We start from the raw sequence: 18021 nt of genomic DNA on the forward strand, positions 1-18021 counted from the left end.
AACATTTTACAGAGGGGGAAACTGCAACTCAGCGACTAAAGCGGTCCCGGAGTCCACCCCAAGAGCGGCCTCGCATTCGCATAGCTCGTGCTCAAGGAAGGCAGGAAGAAGGATGCCGCAGTTCGGCATCCCGCCCCTCAGCTTCAGGACCCGGGTCAGAGGAGAGCGGGCGGGGCGGCCCAGGAGCCGGAAGTCGGCCTTCCGACTTCCTGAGTGTGACCGACGTCGGTTCCAACCAATCCTCTGCATGAAGGCGAGGCTGCAGGCCAGTGGCGACACATCATCCGTGTTCGGAGGACCGGACGCCAGGGGGCTGGGCCTGGAGGGAGACTGGGGGGCGGGGCGTCACGAGCGGCGGGCGCGCAGACCAATGGGCGGCGGGACCCGCCTCCCGGGGGCGGGCACTGGCTGGCGTGGTGACGTCGACGCAGGTCGGCGCGTCCCGGCGGCCGAGGCGGCGAGGCTGGAGAGGGCGGTGGTGGCCAGCGCGGCAGAGGGCCGGCCGGGGCGCGGGGCCGCGGACGGTGCGGAGCGGGCGTGACTCGTGGCCGGCGGCGGGCGGGGGAGGCCGAGGCGGCGTTTCGGGGACGCGGGGGGACGTTCGGAGACCCCTGGGATGAGCCGGCTGTAGAAGGGGCTGGGTCGGGGCTTGCGAGGGGCGTGGCGGCCTTGGGGACGCTCGAGCCGGGACGTTAGGGCTTGGAGGGACCTTGGAGGGGGCCATCGGGGTGTACCCTGGAGCTTGTCCGAGGGTTGGGGGAGAAGACAATGGAGGAGACTCTGAGATGTGGCCCTTTGCGGATGGGGGAGTCGGGGTGCGGTCCTCTGCCGGGGTGCCAACGAGGAGCGGGCAAGCGGTTAGTCCTGTCGGGACAGCGGAGGTCAGGGGGAGGCGACAGTGGGTAGGGGGCTGGCCGGAACTTGGAAGCCATTGTTCAGTTCCCGAGGAATTCAGCGCACCACTGAGGAAGGCCTTAAGAGATCTGTGGAGGTCAGGGGTTTGTGGGTGGAATGGGTGAGGACAGGAGGAGTTAAGGTTGTGGATGGGCCAGGAGGTGGGGGGTGTTGGCACTGGAACGACTTAGCAAGTTGGACAGGTGTGAGGGAGCCCTGGGGTTTGGGGGTGTGCAGAGTGTGGGGGGAACTTGCAGGAATGTGGGGGGGCGGCTTTGGATGAGCAGGTTGCGAGAAGCCTAGGTGGGAGAGGCAGAGGCCTGGGGCAGTGTGTGGGAGCCAGAGGTGTAGGCCTGGGGGCAGTTTCGGGGCCAAGCCGGCACAGTGGGGCTGCCAGAGACCTTTTGGGTGGTGTGTCCAAGTGAGATAACGGGAAAGTACCTGGCCGCCACATGCATGTGCCCTTTATGAGGAGTGTGGAACTTAGTTTGGGGATGGAGCCGGGTGGGGGGGATGGGGAGGTTGTTCCATGTAACTAAGAGTAATAGCTGGCGTCTCACTTCTTCCCTATTTCCCTTTCTCCTCCAGGGTCACAGCTAGGGGACTCCCTGAGGTCCTGTCTCCAGCCTTGATCGAGGGGAAGGCACCAGAAAGCAGACCACCCACCATGTCAACGTTCAGGCAGGAAGATGTGGAAGACTACTACGAGATGGGGGAGGAGCTGGGCAGGTGAGCAGGGCTGGCTGCCGGGGCTCTGGGCATGGGAGAGGGACACTGTGGGGTTTCTGCATAGTATCCCCCCTCCTGTCCTTCATCCTCCTCTTGGAGAAGAAATGAGTCAGTGGCATGTGCTGGCCGAAGGAATTTAGTCAGGTGGCCGTGTCCGCACATGGTTGCTCTGACCTTCTCTGTGTTTCCTTGGGGAAAAATAGAATTGAGCACACGGAGCACCTACCAGAGTGCCTGCCGCGTGGTGTGAGAGCAGTAAGTGGTGGCAGTGTTTGCTGGTAAAGGTCTGTCCCTCTATTTAATCCTCTCTTGAGGGAGATGATTGATTTTTGTGCACATTTGCAGGAGAGGCCTCCTGTCTGGGCCCACATCCCTGCCAATTGTTTAGCATTCTTGTGGGAAAGAGCAGAGGTTTCCCATTCCAGCCAGGCAGCTGATTTCCTGTCTGGTGGGACCTTGGCGTGTCCCCTGAGAACACCCTGCCTCAGACTAGCCAGGCACCATCCTCCCCCCTCCCCCAGCCTCAGACCTTATTTGGTGAGTTCGCTGCTGACCAGCCCCATGATGTCACCAAAAGGGAATGTAAATAACTGAGTCGTGCCTCACGCCTTGGCTGAGAAAGTGTTTCAGGCTCATTTGGGATTCTGAAGTCCCTCCTTTAGGAATTTCCTTAACAGAATGGTAGAGAATGTAGGCTCCCCACCCCCTCCCCCATTCTTCTCGTCCTTTATTGTTGGAAATGTGTTAGGGCCTCTGCTGAGGGTGGGCTTGGCCAAAGTCAGCGGAATGTCCCGTGTATATTCCCCTTCATCCATGGATTCCACTGTTAGGAATTAATTCCACGGGAATATTTACGTATGTGGACCCGGTGACCTAAGAACAGGGGGAGTCGTGAAGATTTTACCTGAACAAAGGACAGGAAGCTTCTTCAGTGGTCCGCCTGGCACTACTGCCTCTGTGGAGTCTTACGCAGCCGTCACAAGGAGCCAGGCAGCCTGTGTGATGTTTGCCACCTCGGGAGCAGGTGGAAATTTTGTAGTCGCTGGGTCAGTTTTAATAATATCTTTTATTCAACCCAGTAGATTGAACTATTATCATTTTGCTTGTAGTCACAACAAAAATTACAGGTGAAAAGTTTTACCGTCTTTTTTTGATGCGAAGCCTTTGAAATCTGGTGTGTGATACACGCTCCCAGCACAGCTTGGTTTGCACTGGCGTGTGGGCCACCGAGTGGCTGTCATCTTGGACAGCACGGCTCCATCCAATGAGCCTGAACGTGCTCGGACATCCATGAGGTGAAGGGTTACAGGCACAGGACAGCGTGCACACCGTGCTGCATTTTGTATGAATTACAGATGTTGTTTGGACGTCCCACGGTCTGGTCTTTCTGTTAGTTTCGTTCATCTACGGAAGGACCTACAAGGCAGGTGCGCTTGCCTTCCCTGTTTTATAAAGAAGTGGAGGCCTAGAGGAGGGAAGCAGCTTGCCCCAGGCCACACGGACCGGAAGTGGGCACGTGGGATTCAAGCCTTGAGGCCAAGCCCTGCCGGCTGCAAAGCCCAGGCATGCTGGAACCAGAGGTGGGCCTGAGGCTTCCGCCTGCCCCCCTGGAAGAGGCCCATCAGATGTCCCAGTGAGGCGGAGCCCTGCACGTTGGGATGAGTACGCATCCTTGTGCCCCGGACAGCGTCCTCTCCCGTGCTCGCTCCGCACCTCGGCAGGTGGCTGTCGCAGCAAGCTCTCAGTTTCAGAGCAGGGTCTTCCCCGAGGCTAATTGCTGACTGTCTGTGGGGAATCAGCTGCTGGGCATCATCGTAGTGAGGAGGACCACAAATAAAGCAGGGCCACGTTTTCTTGTCCCAGGGTGATGGGGCTACATGAAGTGGAAGCAGGTTTCTTTGTGTGTGTGCTTAGGAAGGGTTGGGGGGTTCTTTCTTCATAGTTCACCTTCACACTAGTAGTCTTGGGGAACAAGTCAGTCTGTGGGTTGACACGCGTGGCCTTCTGCTCTGGCTTCCACTTCTTAGAGTGGCGTGTGCAGCTATGTGGGCTTGGGCCGCCACTGTGGGCGGGGGGCCGCGAAAAGCAGATTCGTGCTCTCCCGGGCCTGCAGGCGGGAGGTCCAAGATGAAGGTGTCCGCAGTGCTGGTTCCTGCTGTGATACCTGTCCTGGGCTTGCACACAGCTGTCCTCCCCGGGCCTCACAGGGCTGTCTGTCTGTCTGTGTGCATATGTCCTCCTCTCCTCTTATAAGGACAGCGGTCAGATTGGATTCAGCCCACTTCTCTCAGCTCATTTTATCTGAATCAACCTCCTAGAGGTCCTGTCTCCAGATATCCTGCTCTGAGGTGCTGGGGGTTAGGACTTCAACCAGGCTTTTTGGGGTACCCAGTTCAGCCTGCAGTAGCATCGTTTTGCCCGTTCCCGTGAGCTCTGCCTTACTCCTCTTCATTTGTTCAGCTTAGAGCAAAGCACGGGAAACCAGTCCTTGTATTTGAAAATGAGGCCCCATGCCCAGCACTTAGCATAGCGAACATTCAGAATTCGATGTCATTCCCACCGGGGGTTTGTCGGGGGACTTGAGCTTGGCTGGTGCAGGCAAAGAGAAGGGAAGGCATTTTGGGTGGGGGGAGAGTTAGTGGAGATGTGGAGGGGGCAGGAGCATAATGTACCCAGGGGACTGTTGTAGCAGGTTCCAGAGGTAGGGGCGGCGCCTGACCAGGAACACTGCGTTTCTCCGCTGACCTGTGCACTTGGCTCTTGGATTAGTGTTTGAGTCTCTTGTCACTGCTGCCACCGACCATCACAATTCAGTGGCCTAGAAGGACGTGCGATTATTATGTGAAAGGTCTGGGAGTCGGGAGGCTAAAACAGGCCTGTAGGGGTGATTCCCCCCAGGACTCCAGGAAGACCCGGCTCCTGCCTTTTCCTGGGCCTCGGCGCCCCCTCCGTCCTCACCGCCAGCAGCATGGGGTCTGCCCATCTCTGGGACTCCCACCCTCTGGCTCCCCGGGAACCCAGGGTCACCCCCACCTCAGGGGCCGTGACTTAATCCCACCTGCAAGGTCCCTTTTACTAGGAGCAGTGATCCGTTGACAAGTTCTGGGTATTCACACGTGGGTGTCTTTGGAGGGGCCATCATTCAGCCCACCGTGTTAGTAATAATTCTGCGCCTCCCACCTGCCCACCTGGAACGTCTTCGGTCTTCTGACTGAGCGTGAGTCGAGCACACCTGTGCTGGCACCATGGTCGGTCCACTTATCGCACGAACCCAGTTGGGTCCCTCACCCGTCTGTGTGTCTCTTCTGAGGCTCGTTCTGCCTGCCTGTCCTCCCTCTGCCATTGCCAGCTTCTGCGAGCCCAGCTGCCTGCCCCCGTCTCGCCCTTCCTTCCTCTGCGCCCTCCCCCTCATTTCCCTGAGATGTCACGTTGTCTCTTTTCTGTTGACACCTGCTAGTACCGTGAAGTTTTCTGTCAGGAGCGTGTGCTTTGTCTTGCCCTTGGTCCCCGCTTATGGGGAGTCAGCAAACTACGGCCTATGGGCAAATCCCGCCCCAGCCTCGTGTGGTCCTGCCTGCCTCTGAAACTGGAATGGTTTTTTATTTTTTTAAAAGGTTGTAAAAACACACAAGAATTGTGACAGAAACCACATGGCCCATAAGGCTAAAAATATTTACTGTCTGGCCTTTTTCAGCCAGCTCTTGAGTTAAAGTAAATGAATATAACTAAGTTCCTGGATAGCAAGATAATTTGGACATTGGACAGTTCCCTGGAGTGCAGTAAATAGGATTTCTCTCTCTCTCTCTTTTTTAATAACCGCTGTCTTGAGATACAAGCCACATACTGTACAGTTCACCCATTTGCAGTATGCAGGTTAGTGATCTTCAGTGTATTTACAGGGTTTTGCAACTGTCACCCTAAATAATTCCAGAAGATCCCATCACCCAGAAGCAACCCCATCCCCGTCAGCCATCCCCTCCCCTCCTCCGGCCCCCGGCCCCCACGAGCCCCCTTCCTGTCCGTGGATGAGGCTGTTCCGGACGTGTCACACACGTGGACTCACACACCGGGGGGCCTTCTGTGTCTGGTTCCCTCCCTGAGCGTCGTGGGCTCGGGGTCCATCCCTGGGGCAGCGCATGTGGGCGCCCAGCTCCTGTCCGCGGCAGAGGGACACTCGCGCGCGTGTGGGACGCATTGTATTCATGTCGATGGCCATCTGGTTGTTTCCCCCTTGAGGCTGCTGTGAGTTGTGCTGACTGAGGATTTGTATAGAAGCTTCTCTGGATTTCTGTTGTCATTTCTCTTGGGCAGACACTGGAAGGAACTGCAGAGGCGCATGGAAACAGTATCTAAGCTCCCGTTTCCACGGGCGCAGGACCTGCCCCCCCCCCTCCCGCCCCCAGTCCTGTCAGTTCAAAAATGTGCGTTTCTCTTACTAGGCCAGCTGAATAAGAAGCCCCTTTGAAGCCAGTGGCTTTATAAATTTTTTCTTAGGTTTTTAAAATTGATGAAATAGACTATGGAAAGTCAAATCAGTGTAAAATTATATCACATGAAAGTAAAAACCCCTCTTGGCCGCTCAGCCCCCTCCTCTGACACGGGCGGCAAGCGGGGCGGCGAGCCCTCAGGCCTCCTGCCGGCTGTGCCCGAGGAAGCCCCTCCTGTCGGCCAATTTCTCCTGGCTGCTTGGGATCCCACCGGCCCTGGGATGGACTCAGTTCCTTTTGTAAACACGGAGCGGCGTCCCTGCTCTCGCCGGGCAGACCTGCCGTGGCCGCTCTGGACCCACCTGGCAGCTCACCTGGCACCTGGATTCCCGGGGCGGCGGGGCCTGGGAGGTGCTGTCCTTTCCGCCCTCCCTGCCCCAGTCCCTCGCCAGGCCCCGCTCACTCCTTTGCCCCCGCAGCGGCCAGTTTGCCATTGTGCGGAAATGCCGGCAGAAGGGCACGGGGAAGGAGTACGCGGCCAAGTTCATCAAGAAGCGTCGCCTGTCGTCCAGCCGGCGGGGCGTCAGCCGGGAGGAAATCGAGCGGGAGGTGAACATCCTGCGGGAGATCCGGCACCCCAACATCATCACGCTGCATGACATCTTCGAGAACAAGACTGACGTGGTACTTATCCTGGAGCTGGTCTCGGGCGGGGAGCTCTTTGACTTCCTGGCGGAGAAGGAGTCGCTGACGGAGGACGAGGCCACTCAGTTCCTTAAGCAGATCCTGGACGGCGTCCACTACCTGCACTCCAAGCGCATCGCCCACTTCGACCTCAAGGTGGGCCCCGGTGCGGTGGGGGGTCCGGGGAGGGGGTCCAGCTCTTAAGGCACAGAGTGCAGGCCGGTGACCCATGGGGGGTTCCCAGGGGAGATCCGGGGCTGTCCCTGGGGACGCGGGGCCGGCGCAGCAACAGGGTCCTCCTCCACCCCCAGCCAGAAAACATCATGCTGCTGGACAAGAACGTGCCCAACCCACGGATCAAGCTCATCGACTTCGGCATCGCCCACAAGATCGAAGCAGGGAACGAGTTCAAGAACATCTTCGGCACCCCCGAATTTGTGGGTACGGCTTTGCATGGGGCCTCGGGGCCGGGGTTTGTGGGGCCGGTGAGGATCCCTGGCCTGCGGGGACACCTTGAGCCTGGCCCCTGGGCATCGGCCTCCGCTCCCCCCACCCCGCAGATTTCCTCTCCCGAGTCCTGGTGTCAGGCACGTGGAGGTCAGGCCTTCCTGCCCGAGCCAGCCCTGCCCCGCACCCCCTCCCCCCAGGTGGGCCGTGCCACTCCCTGTGACTGTGTCCCCTGTGCTGCCTCAAATGTACCCAGTGTCTGACCCTGCCCCTTCCGTCTCCCTGTCCCCGCAGCTCCAGAGATTGTCAACTATGAACCCCTGGGTCTGGAGGCAGACATGTGGTGAGTGGCGGGGAGTGGTGGGGCCAGGGCTGCCTGGTGCTGAGCCCAGCACACACACGCCTGGCGTGGAGCACCTTTGCTCCTCGGGGACTCCCCCAGCCGTCCGTGGGAGCTGCCAGGCCACAGCCGCAGGCTGGAATGTCCCATCCATCTGGTTGCGGTGCTGTTGGGCGTGGGCAGGACAGACCGTTGCCTTAGAACGGGGGTCGGCAAACGCTGGCCTGCCAGCTGGAGCAGGTCCGTGAGCTCGAAATGGTTTTCTTGTTAAGGTGTTGTTAAACACAAAACAGACAAGTGACAGAGACTGTGACCCACAGAGCCTGGAACATTCGCTGTCTCACCCTTTGTGGAAAGCGTTTGTCAGCCCCCCTTGGAGCACAGCAGGCATCGTAGAGTCCCACATCTGCCCAGCCCCTCCCACGCCCAGTTTGAGCCTTGATGGGTATGGCCAGATGAGCTCAAGTGTCCAGTCCTGAGACCCCCAGAGCCGAGGGAGGAAGGGCTTAGTGGAGGCCGTTCAGACCCTGGAAGGAGAGCAGGCCACGGGCTTCTGGCTTCCCCACCTGGGCTCCGGACCCCTGGCCATTTAGAGATTCTGGGAATTGGGGTGCTACCCCCCACCGCTGAGCTGACTGTTCTTCTCTTCTCATGTGTTTGCTCCAGGAGCATCGGAGTCATTACCTACATCCTGTGAGTGCCTGGTTGGTGCTTCCTGCGTCCCCTGGGGCCCTGCTGGGTCAGGAGCAGGGTCAGGAAGGCTTCTGGGCAGGGGGAGGGACTGCGGGCTCTGACCCACCACAGTGCTTAGTGAACTTGGTGGACGGATGGGTGGGAAGATGGTGGGTGGGTGGGTGGGTGAGCAAACGAATGGGGGAGGAAGGTGATTCCCGTCTCAGGCTCCTGGAGGGCCCTGCTCTGGGCAGAAGGGGTTTCCCTGACCTGTTCCCCCAGGTGCCACCGTTGGACTGTTCCTCACCTCCATCCCTGTCAGGCAGGCCCCCACTGCTTTTTCTTCCCTTGTCAGGTGGCATAGCGATCCACCCTGAAGGTTTCTTAAGATGGGTTGTTTTTTTTTTTTTTTTTTTTAAGATTTTATTTATTTATTTGACAGAGATAGAGACAGCCAGCGAGAGAGGGAACACAAGCGGGGGGAGTGGGAGAGGAAGAAGCAGGCTCATAGCAGAGGAGCCTGATGTGGGGCTCGATCCCATAACGCCGGGATCACGCCCTAAGCCGAAGGCAGACGCTTAACCGCTGTGCCACCCAGGCGCCCCGGGTTTGTTTGTTTGTTTGTTTTTAAAGATTTTATTCATTTGAGAGAGCAAGTGAGCTAGCATGAGTTGGGGGAGGGGCAGAGGGAGAGGGAGAAGCAGACCGCCGCCCCCGCCCCCCACCCCCAGCTGAGCAGGGAGTCTGACGTGGGGCTCCATCCCAGAACCCTGGGATTAACACCTGAGCTGAAGGCAGATCCTTAACTGACTGAGCCACCCAGGCGCCCCTTACCTCAGTCTTTAAAAACAAAACCACAAACTATTTAAAAACCCATCTTGGGGTTGCGCCCTCTTCTCCACACGTGGAGGCATTCAGCCTAGAAATTTTGAGCCCTTTCACTGAGGTATTTTATGGGGGTTCCATCATGTAGGCATGAGTGATTAAATTGTCAATGACGAACTCAGTCTCCAGCTCCTCTTCTTGCCCCAGAGGTCGTGGTGGGGCCAGCAGGTCATCCTAACCCCATGGCTGCTTCCCCGGCCACCAGCCCTAGCCCGGGGTCATCTAGGCCCCTTCCAAGTTTCCTCCTTCATGTAAGCGCTGGTGTGGTTGAAAGGTTCTCGTGATGGGCGGCAGAGGGCTCTTACCACCCTGCAGGCATTTCAAAAACCGGGGCTAGAGACCGAGTATCATAACAGGTGCTCCCACCTTCTTAGTTCTTAGCATTGAGGAGAGTACGAGGCTTATGGGAGCTCTGTGCCCGAGGACAGGGGTAAGGACCAGGAGTGTACCCCTTGTACGTCACTGTGCCACATCCCCAGAGCCCCAAGCAGCTGCTTGGGACGCACTGATGTCCTTGTGTCATCTGTGGTGATGTGCACCCTGCCCAGGGGCTGGCGTGGTGTCGGCCAGGACACCCTCCTGGGAAGTCGCCAGCTTTTTCTCTATAATCACCATATGTTTGGGGCAGATGTTTTCAGCTTCCTTAGAGATGTTTGCCCCCTGTTGAGTGCCCATCAGCGGCTGGCCATGACCCTTTTGTGCTTTCTGGTGGAAGGCCGGGGGCTGGTTGGGGGCAGGTTCCGGGGAAATGCGGGTGCGCGGGGAGCCCAGGGCCCAGCATCCGCTTTTCTCTGCATCCGGCCCCCGAGGCGGCAGGGCAGTGCCAGCCGGTAGCCCAGGAAGCGGCCTGTTTATGGAGCGGGCGCCGGGGACCCTGAGCCCTGTGTCCGCCTTCCAGCTTGAGCGGCGCCTCCCCGTTCCTGGGTGAGACCAAGCAGGAGACACTGACCAACATCTCGGCTGTGAACTATGACTTCGACGAGGAATACTTCAGCAATACCAGCGAGCTGGCCAAGGACTTCATCCGCCGGCTGCTCGTCAAAGACCCCAAGTAGGCACGCCGGGCTGGGGTGGGCGGGCGGGGGGGCTGGCAGGGAAGGCCGCCCGGTCCCCTGAGAGCACATCGCTCCGTGCCATCCCCTGTTTGTAACTGGGAGTTGGGGACGGCAGTGGATGCTTAGCTTGGCTCCCGCTGTGTCTTCAGGAGTTGTTCCTTCCCTGCGGACATTTAAGATAGGTGTCATGTGAAATTCCAGATTCCTGGGGTACTTTTCCCAGGAGAATCTAAAACTTCTGGCATCATGGAGCCCTCATTCACGGAGAGGGGCTCCCGTTGGTGACAGTCCTTCCCTGGCACGAGCCGCCCATTCCTGCCACCTGCCTGGTCCCTCCTGTGGGCACCTGAGTTGGTGAGACCTAGCATTAGGTCCCTCCGAGGTCCCTCGGAAAGCACGGGAGACCCCGGGGCCTGCGCCTCCGCTGGCCCCTTCGTGGGCTCCTTGCCGGCCGAGCGCAGCAGACGGTCTGGAGCGCAGGGGCATGTTAGGGACCTGCCCCCAGGCTGGAGGGGAGTCCCTGCGGGTCTGCGTGTGGGAGTTGTCTGAGGTGGGGGCTGAGAGTGGAGGTGCAGGGGAGAGCCTGGAAAACTCCTTGCCTGTTCTCTGCTCGTCTCCCCGCCATCCTTGTGGGAGGATGGGGCACATGGCACGCATGGGACTAACCAGGGTGGGGGGGCTCTTCCAGGAGAAGAATGACCATCGCCCAGAGCCTGGAGCATTCCTGGATCAAGGTGAGGTGGGCAGGGCTGCTCCCACTCAAGGACAGCAAGTGCGACAAGGCCTCTGTCCAGGGAGGGTCCCCGGGGGGTGGGCCTGGGTGGCAGAGGGCACGGGGTGTGCCCTGAGCCGGTGTTGGAGCCATCTCCCTGTGATACCCAGCTGGCTCTTCAGCCCCTCTGCCCGCAGCAGGGCTTCATCCCACGGAAACTTCCAGAACAGGTGACCTCTCGGCCAGGAGCAGCGGCTTCTGTAAAGGGCCAGAGAGTCCGTGTTTTCTTCTCTGCGGTCTCTGGCGTGACTCCTGAGCTCTGCGGTCCTAGCAGGAGAGTGCCAGAGCCGCGCGTACCCCACGTGAGTGGGAGGGGCGCGTGCTGATACGACGTTATCTAGGAAAGCCAGTGGAGGGCCGGATGTGGCCCTGGGTGGCCACCGCCCACCCCTGCTCTGGGCGACGGGCCTCTCTCTCTGCAGGCGATCCGGCGGCGGAACGTGCGGCGTGAGGACAGTGGCCGGAAGCCCGAGCGGCGGCGCTTGAAGACGGCGCGCCTCAAGGAGTACACCATCAAGTCCCACTCGAGCATGCCCCCCAACAACACCTACGTCAACTTCGAGCGCTTCTCCAAGGTGCTGGAGGAGGTGGCGGCGGCGGAGGAGGGCCTGCGGGGGCTGGAGCACAGCCGGCGCCTCTTCCACGAGGACATCGAGGCGCTGACGGCCATCTACGAGGAGAAGGAGGCCTGGTACAGGGAGGAGAACGAGAGCATCGGCCAGGACCTGCGGCGGCTGCGGCAGGAGCTGCACAAGACCGAGGCCCTGCAGCGGCAGGCGCAGGAGGAGGCCAAGGGCGCCCTGCTGGGGGCCAGCGGGCTCAAGCGCCGCTTCAGCCGCCTTGAGAACCGTTACGAGGCCCTGGCGAAGCAGGTGGCCTCCGAGATGCGCTTCGTGCAGGATCTGGTGCGCGCCATGGAGCAGGAGAAGCTGCAGGGCGTGGGCTGCGGCCTCCGCTAGGGCCGTGCGTGGCGGGGGGTGCCTCGGCAGCGTGGGGCGAGGCGCCTCTGTCACCCCGGTCCGGCTCTGGAGAGTTCCCAAGCTGGGCGCCGAGGCGGGAGGGGGCCTGGGCTGCGATGTGCTCCAGGGGGCTTGGAATTCGAAACTGCCTTCCCCTGGCTTAGCTCCTCTGTCCTGTGGCTCAGACAACGGGGCTTCGGGGGCAGCGTCCCCCGAGGAACTCTGGGCTCTGTGAGTGGTTGGCTGGCGGGGGGCGGCCTCCATGTGCAGGGCCTGTGTCGGGGGCTTTGCCGAGGGCCCGGGGCTTGGAATCCGAGGGGCCTTGCCTGCCCCTGCTGGACACCAAGGTCCCGGCCCTTGTAGAGACGGAAGGCAGCTCTCCGGAGTCCACGGTGGAGGCGGTTTCTGACCCAACTCTCGCCATCCCCACCCTCACTGCGCCCCCAGCCCTGAGCTGGCACCAGGACCCGTGGAGGGCATGGCCCAGCCCTCGAGGCATCGGTTTGGAGGGGCTACTGAGGGTGTGTGGCTGGGCACGGAAAAAAGGCCAGGGCGCCCCAGGTGCCGGCTGAGGAGCCGTCACGGCCCCCACGCTCCTCTCTCAAGCACCTGCGGCCAAGGGCATACCCCAACCTCACTCCCCGTTCCAGTGCTGCCCTTCGGACTGTCAGGGCTCACTGTAGCCCCTGTGGAGTCATCGCCCCCTGAATGCTCTGCGAAGGCTTAGTGTCCCCTGAGTGCCTGGCCAGCCCCTGCTGCTCCCTGCTGCCCCCAGCTGTCCCGATTGCCCTGGACCAGAGGGGTGGAGAAGGGTTTGCAGCAGTCAGAGCTATCGCCCGCCACTAGGTGCCGCCCTCGAGCAGGGTGGAGCGCCAGAGGAAGGGCCCTAAGGTCCGGGCTTCACCAAAATGTGGGTCCCAGGCAGGCGGTGCTCTGCGCTTGTCTGCTGCAGGTCGGGTTAAACGAGTGACGTCTGTGCAGCCCCTCTGTCGCCCGGGAGCAGTTCTCTGGACAGAGCTCTTCCTGGGCCTAGTGCATGGGGGAGCCAGGCAGTGGGATTGGCCAGGACCTCAGGACCCGACTGTGGGGTCTGTCCGAGCCGTCCTCCCGCGTGCCTAGGCCTGGCCCCAGGGCTGGGGTGGGAGCACTGTGTACCCCTCCGCGAGCTCTGTTGTACCCGTTTGCATGTGTCTGCTCCAAGTCTACAGGAAATAAAGCCCCACTTCCCAACACCGCTGTGTGTGCGCTCAGGCCCAGGCACCCACTGCTGCGGCCTCGCGGGCGCACGCGTCTGTGCCCCTCCGCTGCTGCCCCTGTGCTCTTTGGGAAGAAGAGAGCATCATGGGGCGCCTTGCAGGCTGCCCTGATCTTGGGGTTCAGCTGGTCTCACTTCGTTGTAATGAACCGGAAGCTTCCAGGCACCCATGGTGACGTCAGAGGGGTTGCCTGTCCCTTAGTGCTGCCTCAGGGGCTGCCAGGCCACACAGGGGCTCCGCTGCCCTCTCTGGGCCCCAGCAGGGTCGAGCTGTGAGGGGTTGGCTGGCGGGGGGCGGCCTCCGTGTGCAGGACCTGTGTCGGGGGCTTTGCCAAGGGCCCGGGGCTTGGAATCGGAGGGGCCTCACCTGCCTCTGCTGGACAGAGGGCACCCTGTCTGCTCGGAAGGGAAGGGAGTGTCGCCCCCGCTGCCGCTTGCTGCAGCCTCTGGGTCTGGAATGTGGTTCCAGGAAGGAGCCCTCCTACTTCCTTCCCAGGAGCCCAAGCGCTGAGCGTCAGCGGAGCCCCTGGCCATCTTTTTATTGCCTCGTTCCATACACGCCGGGCCACGTTTCTGCTCATTTGCCTTTTTTTTTTTTAACTTAAAAAATTTGAGATCTGACTTACCGTAACATTTATCCCTTTTAATCTGCTTCTGGATCACAATGGCAGGTTTTAGCATTTCAGTAAATTTCCGCTCTCTGACTGCTCAGACCTCAGGCCTTCTCTGTTTGTCCCTAACAGTCCTTTGCATCTGGCTCGTCCAGCCTAGGACCTGGTTTGGCCAGCACATGGTGTCTGGCCGTTAGGTCCTTTAGGACTATGACTGAGCAGCAAGTGTCCCTAGATCACGCTGCAAAGAGCGCTGGGCTGGCTGTGGGAGAGGGGCGCCCAGATGTGTGTAGTGCGTGAGATCAGTAGGGCTCCAGACCCCCCGGGAGGCATTGGCCAGAGGTTGAGACACTATCTGTCCTGATGCGGGAGAGGAGGGAGTACTCGTCCATCCAGCTGCTGGATTGGGTAGAAAACGAAATTCACTTTGCACTTACACCCACACTTTCAGTGTCCAGGGTCCGCACGCCGCAGGCCTAGATGCACAGCATCTCAGGGTGACGGTGGGCGTCCTTGCTTTGGAAACAGCTTGGCCCCACCCCTCCTACCGGGGTTATCTTGGGTGGCTCCGCGCAGCCCAGCCCCGGGTTCCTCACTCCACCGTTTGAGGGCATGGGGAGCCGTTTTGGGGTCACGCGGCACCTAGCCAGGGCATGTGGCCCACGCCAGTGATCAGCAGATGGTGCTGTCGTCTTGCAGAGCCTGTGGGGCTTATACGGTTCTTATTCTGACTTTGGCCCACAGACTCCGAGATGGCCCCCCGGGCTCTTTGCCCCCTGCTGTCACCCCTTGAGAGTGGGCTGGCCCAGCGGGGGATCAAACCAGCAGCTACAACAGGTGATGGACGTCGCTTCCCTCATTAGGCTACGTAAGGCTGTGGCTTCCATCTGGCTAGCAGACCCTTCCTCGCTGCCACGTCGGAGGCCCAGATGGCCAGGGACAGCCAGCAAGGAGTGAAGCCCGCTGACCGCACGAGAGGTCCCAGAAGCAGACCCTTCCCCAGTGGCGCTGTCCGGTAAGACAGTCCTGGCTGGCACCTGGATCGCAGCCACCTGAGACTCGCTGAGCAGAGGACCCAGGTAAGCCGTGCCTGGGCTCCTGACCCTCGGAGACCGGGCAGAACGCGTGTGGTTTCAAGCCACTGTTGGCAGTCCTGTGTTACCCAGCAGTAGCTGACTGATACACTGAGGAAAATGAGCTGCAAGCCCTCGTGGGTTTACTGAACAATTCACCTGCCCGTCCTGTGACGCCACACTGTCTGCTAAGCCTCCGTTCCCTCTTTAAGGGGCTGTGACTGGGACACATGTTAGTGCTGGGCCGCCGTCTTCCTTCTGCTCTGAGGAGAGGGGGCCACTGCGCAAGCGTGCGGGCTCCCTGCCGTCTGGTTTGGCCTTGTGCAGAGTGGGGGCGTCATTGTGCCTCTTCTTGGGGTGGCTTGGAGGGGTGGACTGGGGAGCCGTGGATTGCATTCCTCTAACAGGCAGGAACCAGGCCAGCCCTGGTGTGCGAAGCTCGTTGGAGGGGAGCGTTTAAAGCTTGTGTGTGTCTCAAAGCAAAGCTCACAAATTGCAGAGCAACCTCGGGCAAGTTACCCCTCCTGCAACAGGCGCCCGACCGCGAAACGGAGGTGATTCCTCCTTCCCTACCGCGGCACCATGAGGATCCGGCGGGAGCTCCGAGGGAGCTCCGTAGTCAGCTCTGAGGGAGCTCCGTAGTCATGAAGGGCAGTGTTAGCATAGGCATTGAAGCTGATGGAAGCTGCCTGAGCCAGGCGTCCCCAGGGCGTGTTGGGTTTTCCCGGTGTGCATCCCCGCACCGGCTGCCGAGAGGGCGCGGGGTGGGCATGGGCATCACCGCTGTGACTAGAGCCACGCCGCCGGCCCCAGACTCGCAGCTCTCACTTGGCGCTCTGCAGCTACGTGCAAGTCATTGTCATTTCATGTCTCCGTGGCTCAGTGTCCCCCTCTGTGAAATGGGAGCACAGAATCGACCACAGGGGTTGGTTTTGAAGATGAAATGGATCAAGATACGTAAAACGCTTACAACAGTGCTGCTCACGGTAGCCGAAAGCTGGCCACAACCGAAGTGTCCACCGACAGACGAATGGGTAAAGAGGTGGTCCGTCCACACCCTGGAATATCGCGTTCAGCCTTAGAAAGGAGGGAATTCTGACACCTGCCATAACGGGGAAGGACCCGAGCCCACGACGCTCAGGGAGGGAACGAGACACAGAAGGCCCCACGGCGTGTGAGTCCACGTGTGTGGCATGTCCAGAACAGGCTCCTCCACGGATGGGAAGGGGGCTCGTGGGGGCCGGGGGCTGGGGGAGGGGCTGGGGGTGACGGCTGATGGGGACGAGGCTTCTTTTTGGGCTGATGAGAAAGTTGTGGAACCGGACAGAGGCGGTGGCCACACAGCGTTGTGAACGCGCTCAGCGCCACCGAATTCCACGCTTTACCACGGTCAGCTGTGTAGTATGCGGATTGCACCTCAGTTGCAGAAAAAAGCTGAGAGTCTTTCAGCTTTGAGGACAGCAGGAGGGTCAGGAAGATGCCCACTGCTGGCTTGGACAACGGAGAGGGGCAGGAGCCCAGGGTGCGGCGCCTCTGGAAGTGGGGCAGGCGAGCCGTGCAGCCCCCCAGGAACCAGCCCCGCCCACGCCTGGACCTCAGCCTCTTGAGACCCGCCAGACCCCTCACCGCCAGCACTGCGGAGGACAGATTCATGCTGTTTAAGCCAAAACCGGTTTTTAGGTGAAAGAGTGGCACTGTTCGGCACTTTTGCAAACCTCTTTCAACGTCTGGCTTGGTCCGAGGTGGCTTCTCTCACCGGCTGCCAGCGGTCATCGTGCTGCGCGCGCAGGAGGAGGACCCAGCCTCCCAGCGAGAGCGGAGAGGAGGATGCTCACAGCCTTTCGGGTCATTAGGGGCAGTCTCCTCTGTCCTGCACCTACACCGGACAGGTGAAGGTTCTGGAAGCTGACTTGTTCTCTTTAGTCCTCAGTTCCAGCAAAATCCAGCCGTCTGTCTTTGCACTCTGAATGGATCTTTGGCCCGTGCGTGATTTTGACCTTGAGCACTCCGTGACAGAGTCTCAGGGGCCACTCCCACCTCCCCGCCCCCAGGGAGTCCCCGACACGTTTAGCAAACCACTGGTTAAAAGTCCCGCCACCCGCCAGCTGGGTGAGCTCGGCCCCACCCTTGCCTCTCTGGGCCTCGCTGTCCTCATCTTCATGACGGGAGGCAGATGGCCCCAACCCTTGGGAGGGAGGCTCTCTTTGGGTTTGAGTCCCCACCTCCAGGAGGTTTTATGAAGGGAGGTGGGGGGAGAGAGAGAGGGAGGACGCCCTGCCCCTACCCGTCATGTACCTGTCCCTCTGCAGCCAGAGCTGCCACCACAGGGCCTTCGCACATGCGGTTTTTGCTTCCTTGGACCCTTTGTCTTTTTCCCCCCCCTGGTGCAAAAACGTGCTTATTATAGCACAGGGACAGGACCCACAGGTAGAAGGAGCTGCCAGAACCCCTTTGGTCTTATCCCAGCCTCCTCCCTGTGGCCTACTTAGCCTAAACCATTGTGTCAGCTTGGACGTCCCCTCCTCCAGGAAGTCTTTCTGCTTCCTCCACTCTCTCCCTCTACACAGGGAGGGCCAGGTGCATCTTATTGTCCACTGTGTCCTGCTACCCAACAAGGCAGGGCCCACAAAAGGCCAGGGCCCCCTAAATGGTAGGGAAGGAACTAGTGAAAGAGGAATGATAGGAGCTCATTGAATCGAGCCACTCAGTGGAACAAATGGGGGAAACAGGCCATGAGTGAGAGGGAGGTTAGAACATGAAGATGGAGCCCCTGACCTTGATCTCCAGAGGCCTTCACAGCTCCCGCTGCCCAGCCCCAGAATCCTGCCCCTTCCCAGCTCAAGAGGTAGCCCGTGGAGACCGAACGAGGGCTCCCAGAGAGGTGCACGCCCCAATTCCTGCAGGCTGCGGACGGGATTTTAAGTTAAGGACCTGAGCTGGGGAGGGTCTCCTGGATTGTCTGGTGGGCCCCACACATACGTGGTCGGTCACAAGTCCTTCTCCCTTTCCCATCACCTCCCTGCTGCCCTGGACAGAGGCCGTCTCCTCCTCGCGCCTTTCCAATGGGTCTCATCCTCAAGCTCCACCCCAGGAGCCTGATTTCAGCAAGAATCCTGCCAAGTCAGTTTCTCCAGGACCCCCGCCCTGTGTCTCCTCTCAGTGACTCTCCGTCCACCGAGCCGCCTCCCTTTGGCTGTAAAGCTGTGCGTGTCCCCCGA

The 18021-nt window shown here is 60.1% G+C and overlaps 1 protein-coding gene across 2 annotated transcripts; it reads left to right on the forward strand.

Moving 5' to 3' along the window:
* The first annotated feature begins 420 nt into the window (after nucleotides 1-420).
* DAPK3 (death associated protein kinase 3) lies at nucleotides 421-13096 on the forward strand. 2 transcript variants are annotated; one of them, XM_040629587.1, is made up of 9 exons: nucleotides 421-524; nucleotides 1483-1623; nucleotides 6530-6890; nucleotides 7046-7175; nucleotides 7476-7524; nucleotides 8188-8214; nucleotides 9977-10129; nucleotides 10822-10867; nucleotides 11328-13096. In XM_040629587.1, exons 2-9 carry the CDS (start codon nucleotides 1562-1564, stop codon nucleotides 11862-11864), a joined length of 1365 nt encoding a protein of 454 aa, XP_040485521.1. In that variant the 5' UTR covers nucleotides 421-524; nucleotides 1483-1561; the 3' UTR covers nucleotides 11865-13096. The 2 variants fall into 2 exon arrangements, with proteins under 2 accessions (XP_040485521.1, XP_040485520.1); XM_040629586.1 differs by lacking the exon at nucleotides 421-524 and adding an exon at nucleotides 775-857.
* The last annotated feature ends 4925 nt before the right edge of the window (nucleotides 13097-18021 follow it).

Source organism: Ursus maritimus, unplaced genomic scaffold (assembly GCF_017311325.1).
Source record: "Ursus maritimus isolate PB19 unplaced genomic scaffold, ASM1731132v1 scaffold_14, whole genome shotgun sequence".
NCBI classification, from domain to species: Eukaryota; Metazoa; Chordata; class Mammalia; order Carnivora; family Ursidae; genus Ursus; species Ursus maritimus.

Excerpts from the sequence above, each read along its gene's own strand:
- DAPK3 (XM_040629586.1), top strand. The coding sequence starts at position 802 with ATGGGGGAGTCGGGGTGCGGTCCTCTGCCGGGGTGCCAACGAGGAGCG. Across the intron at positions 6,891-7,045 it reads TCGCCCACTTCGACCTCAAG|CCAGAAAACATCATGCTGCT; the intron begins GTGGGCCCCGGT and ends CTCCACCCCCAG. Across the intron at positions 8,215-9,976 it reads GGAGTCATTACCTACATCCT|CTTGAGCGGCGCCTCCCCGT; the intron begins GTGAGTGCCTGG and ends TCCGCCTTCCAG.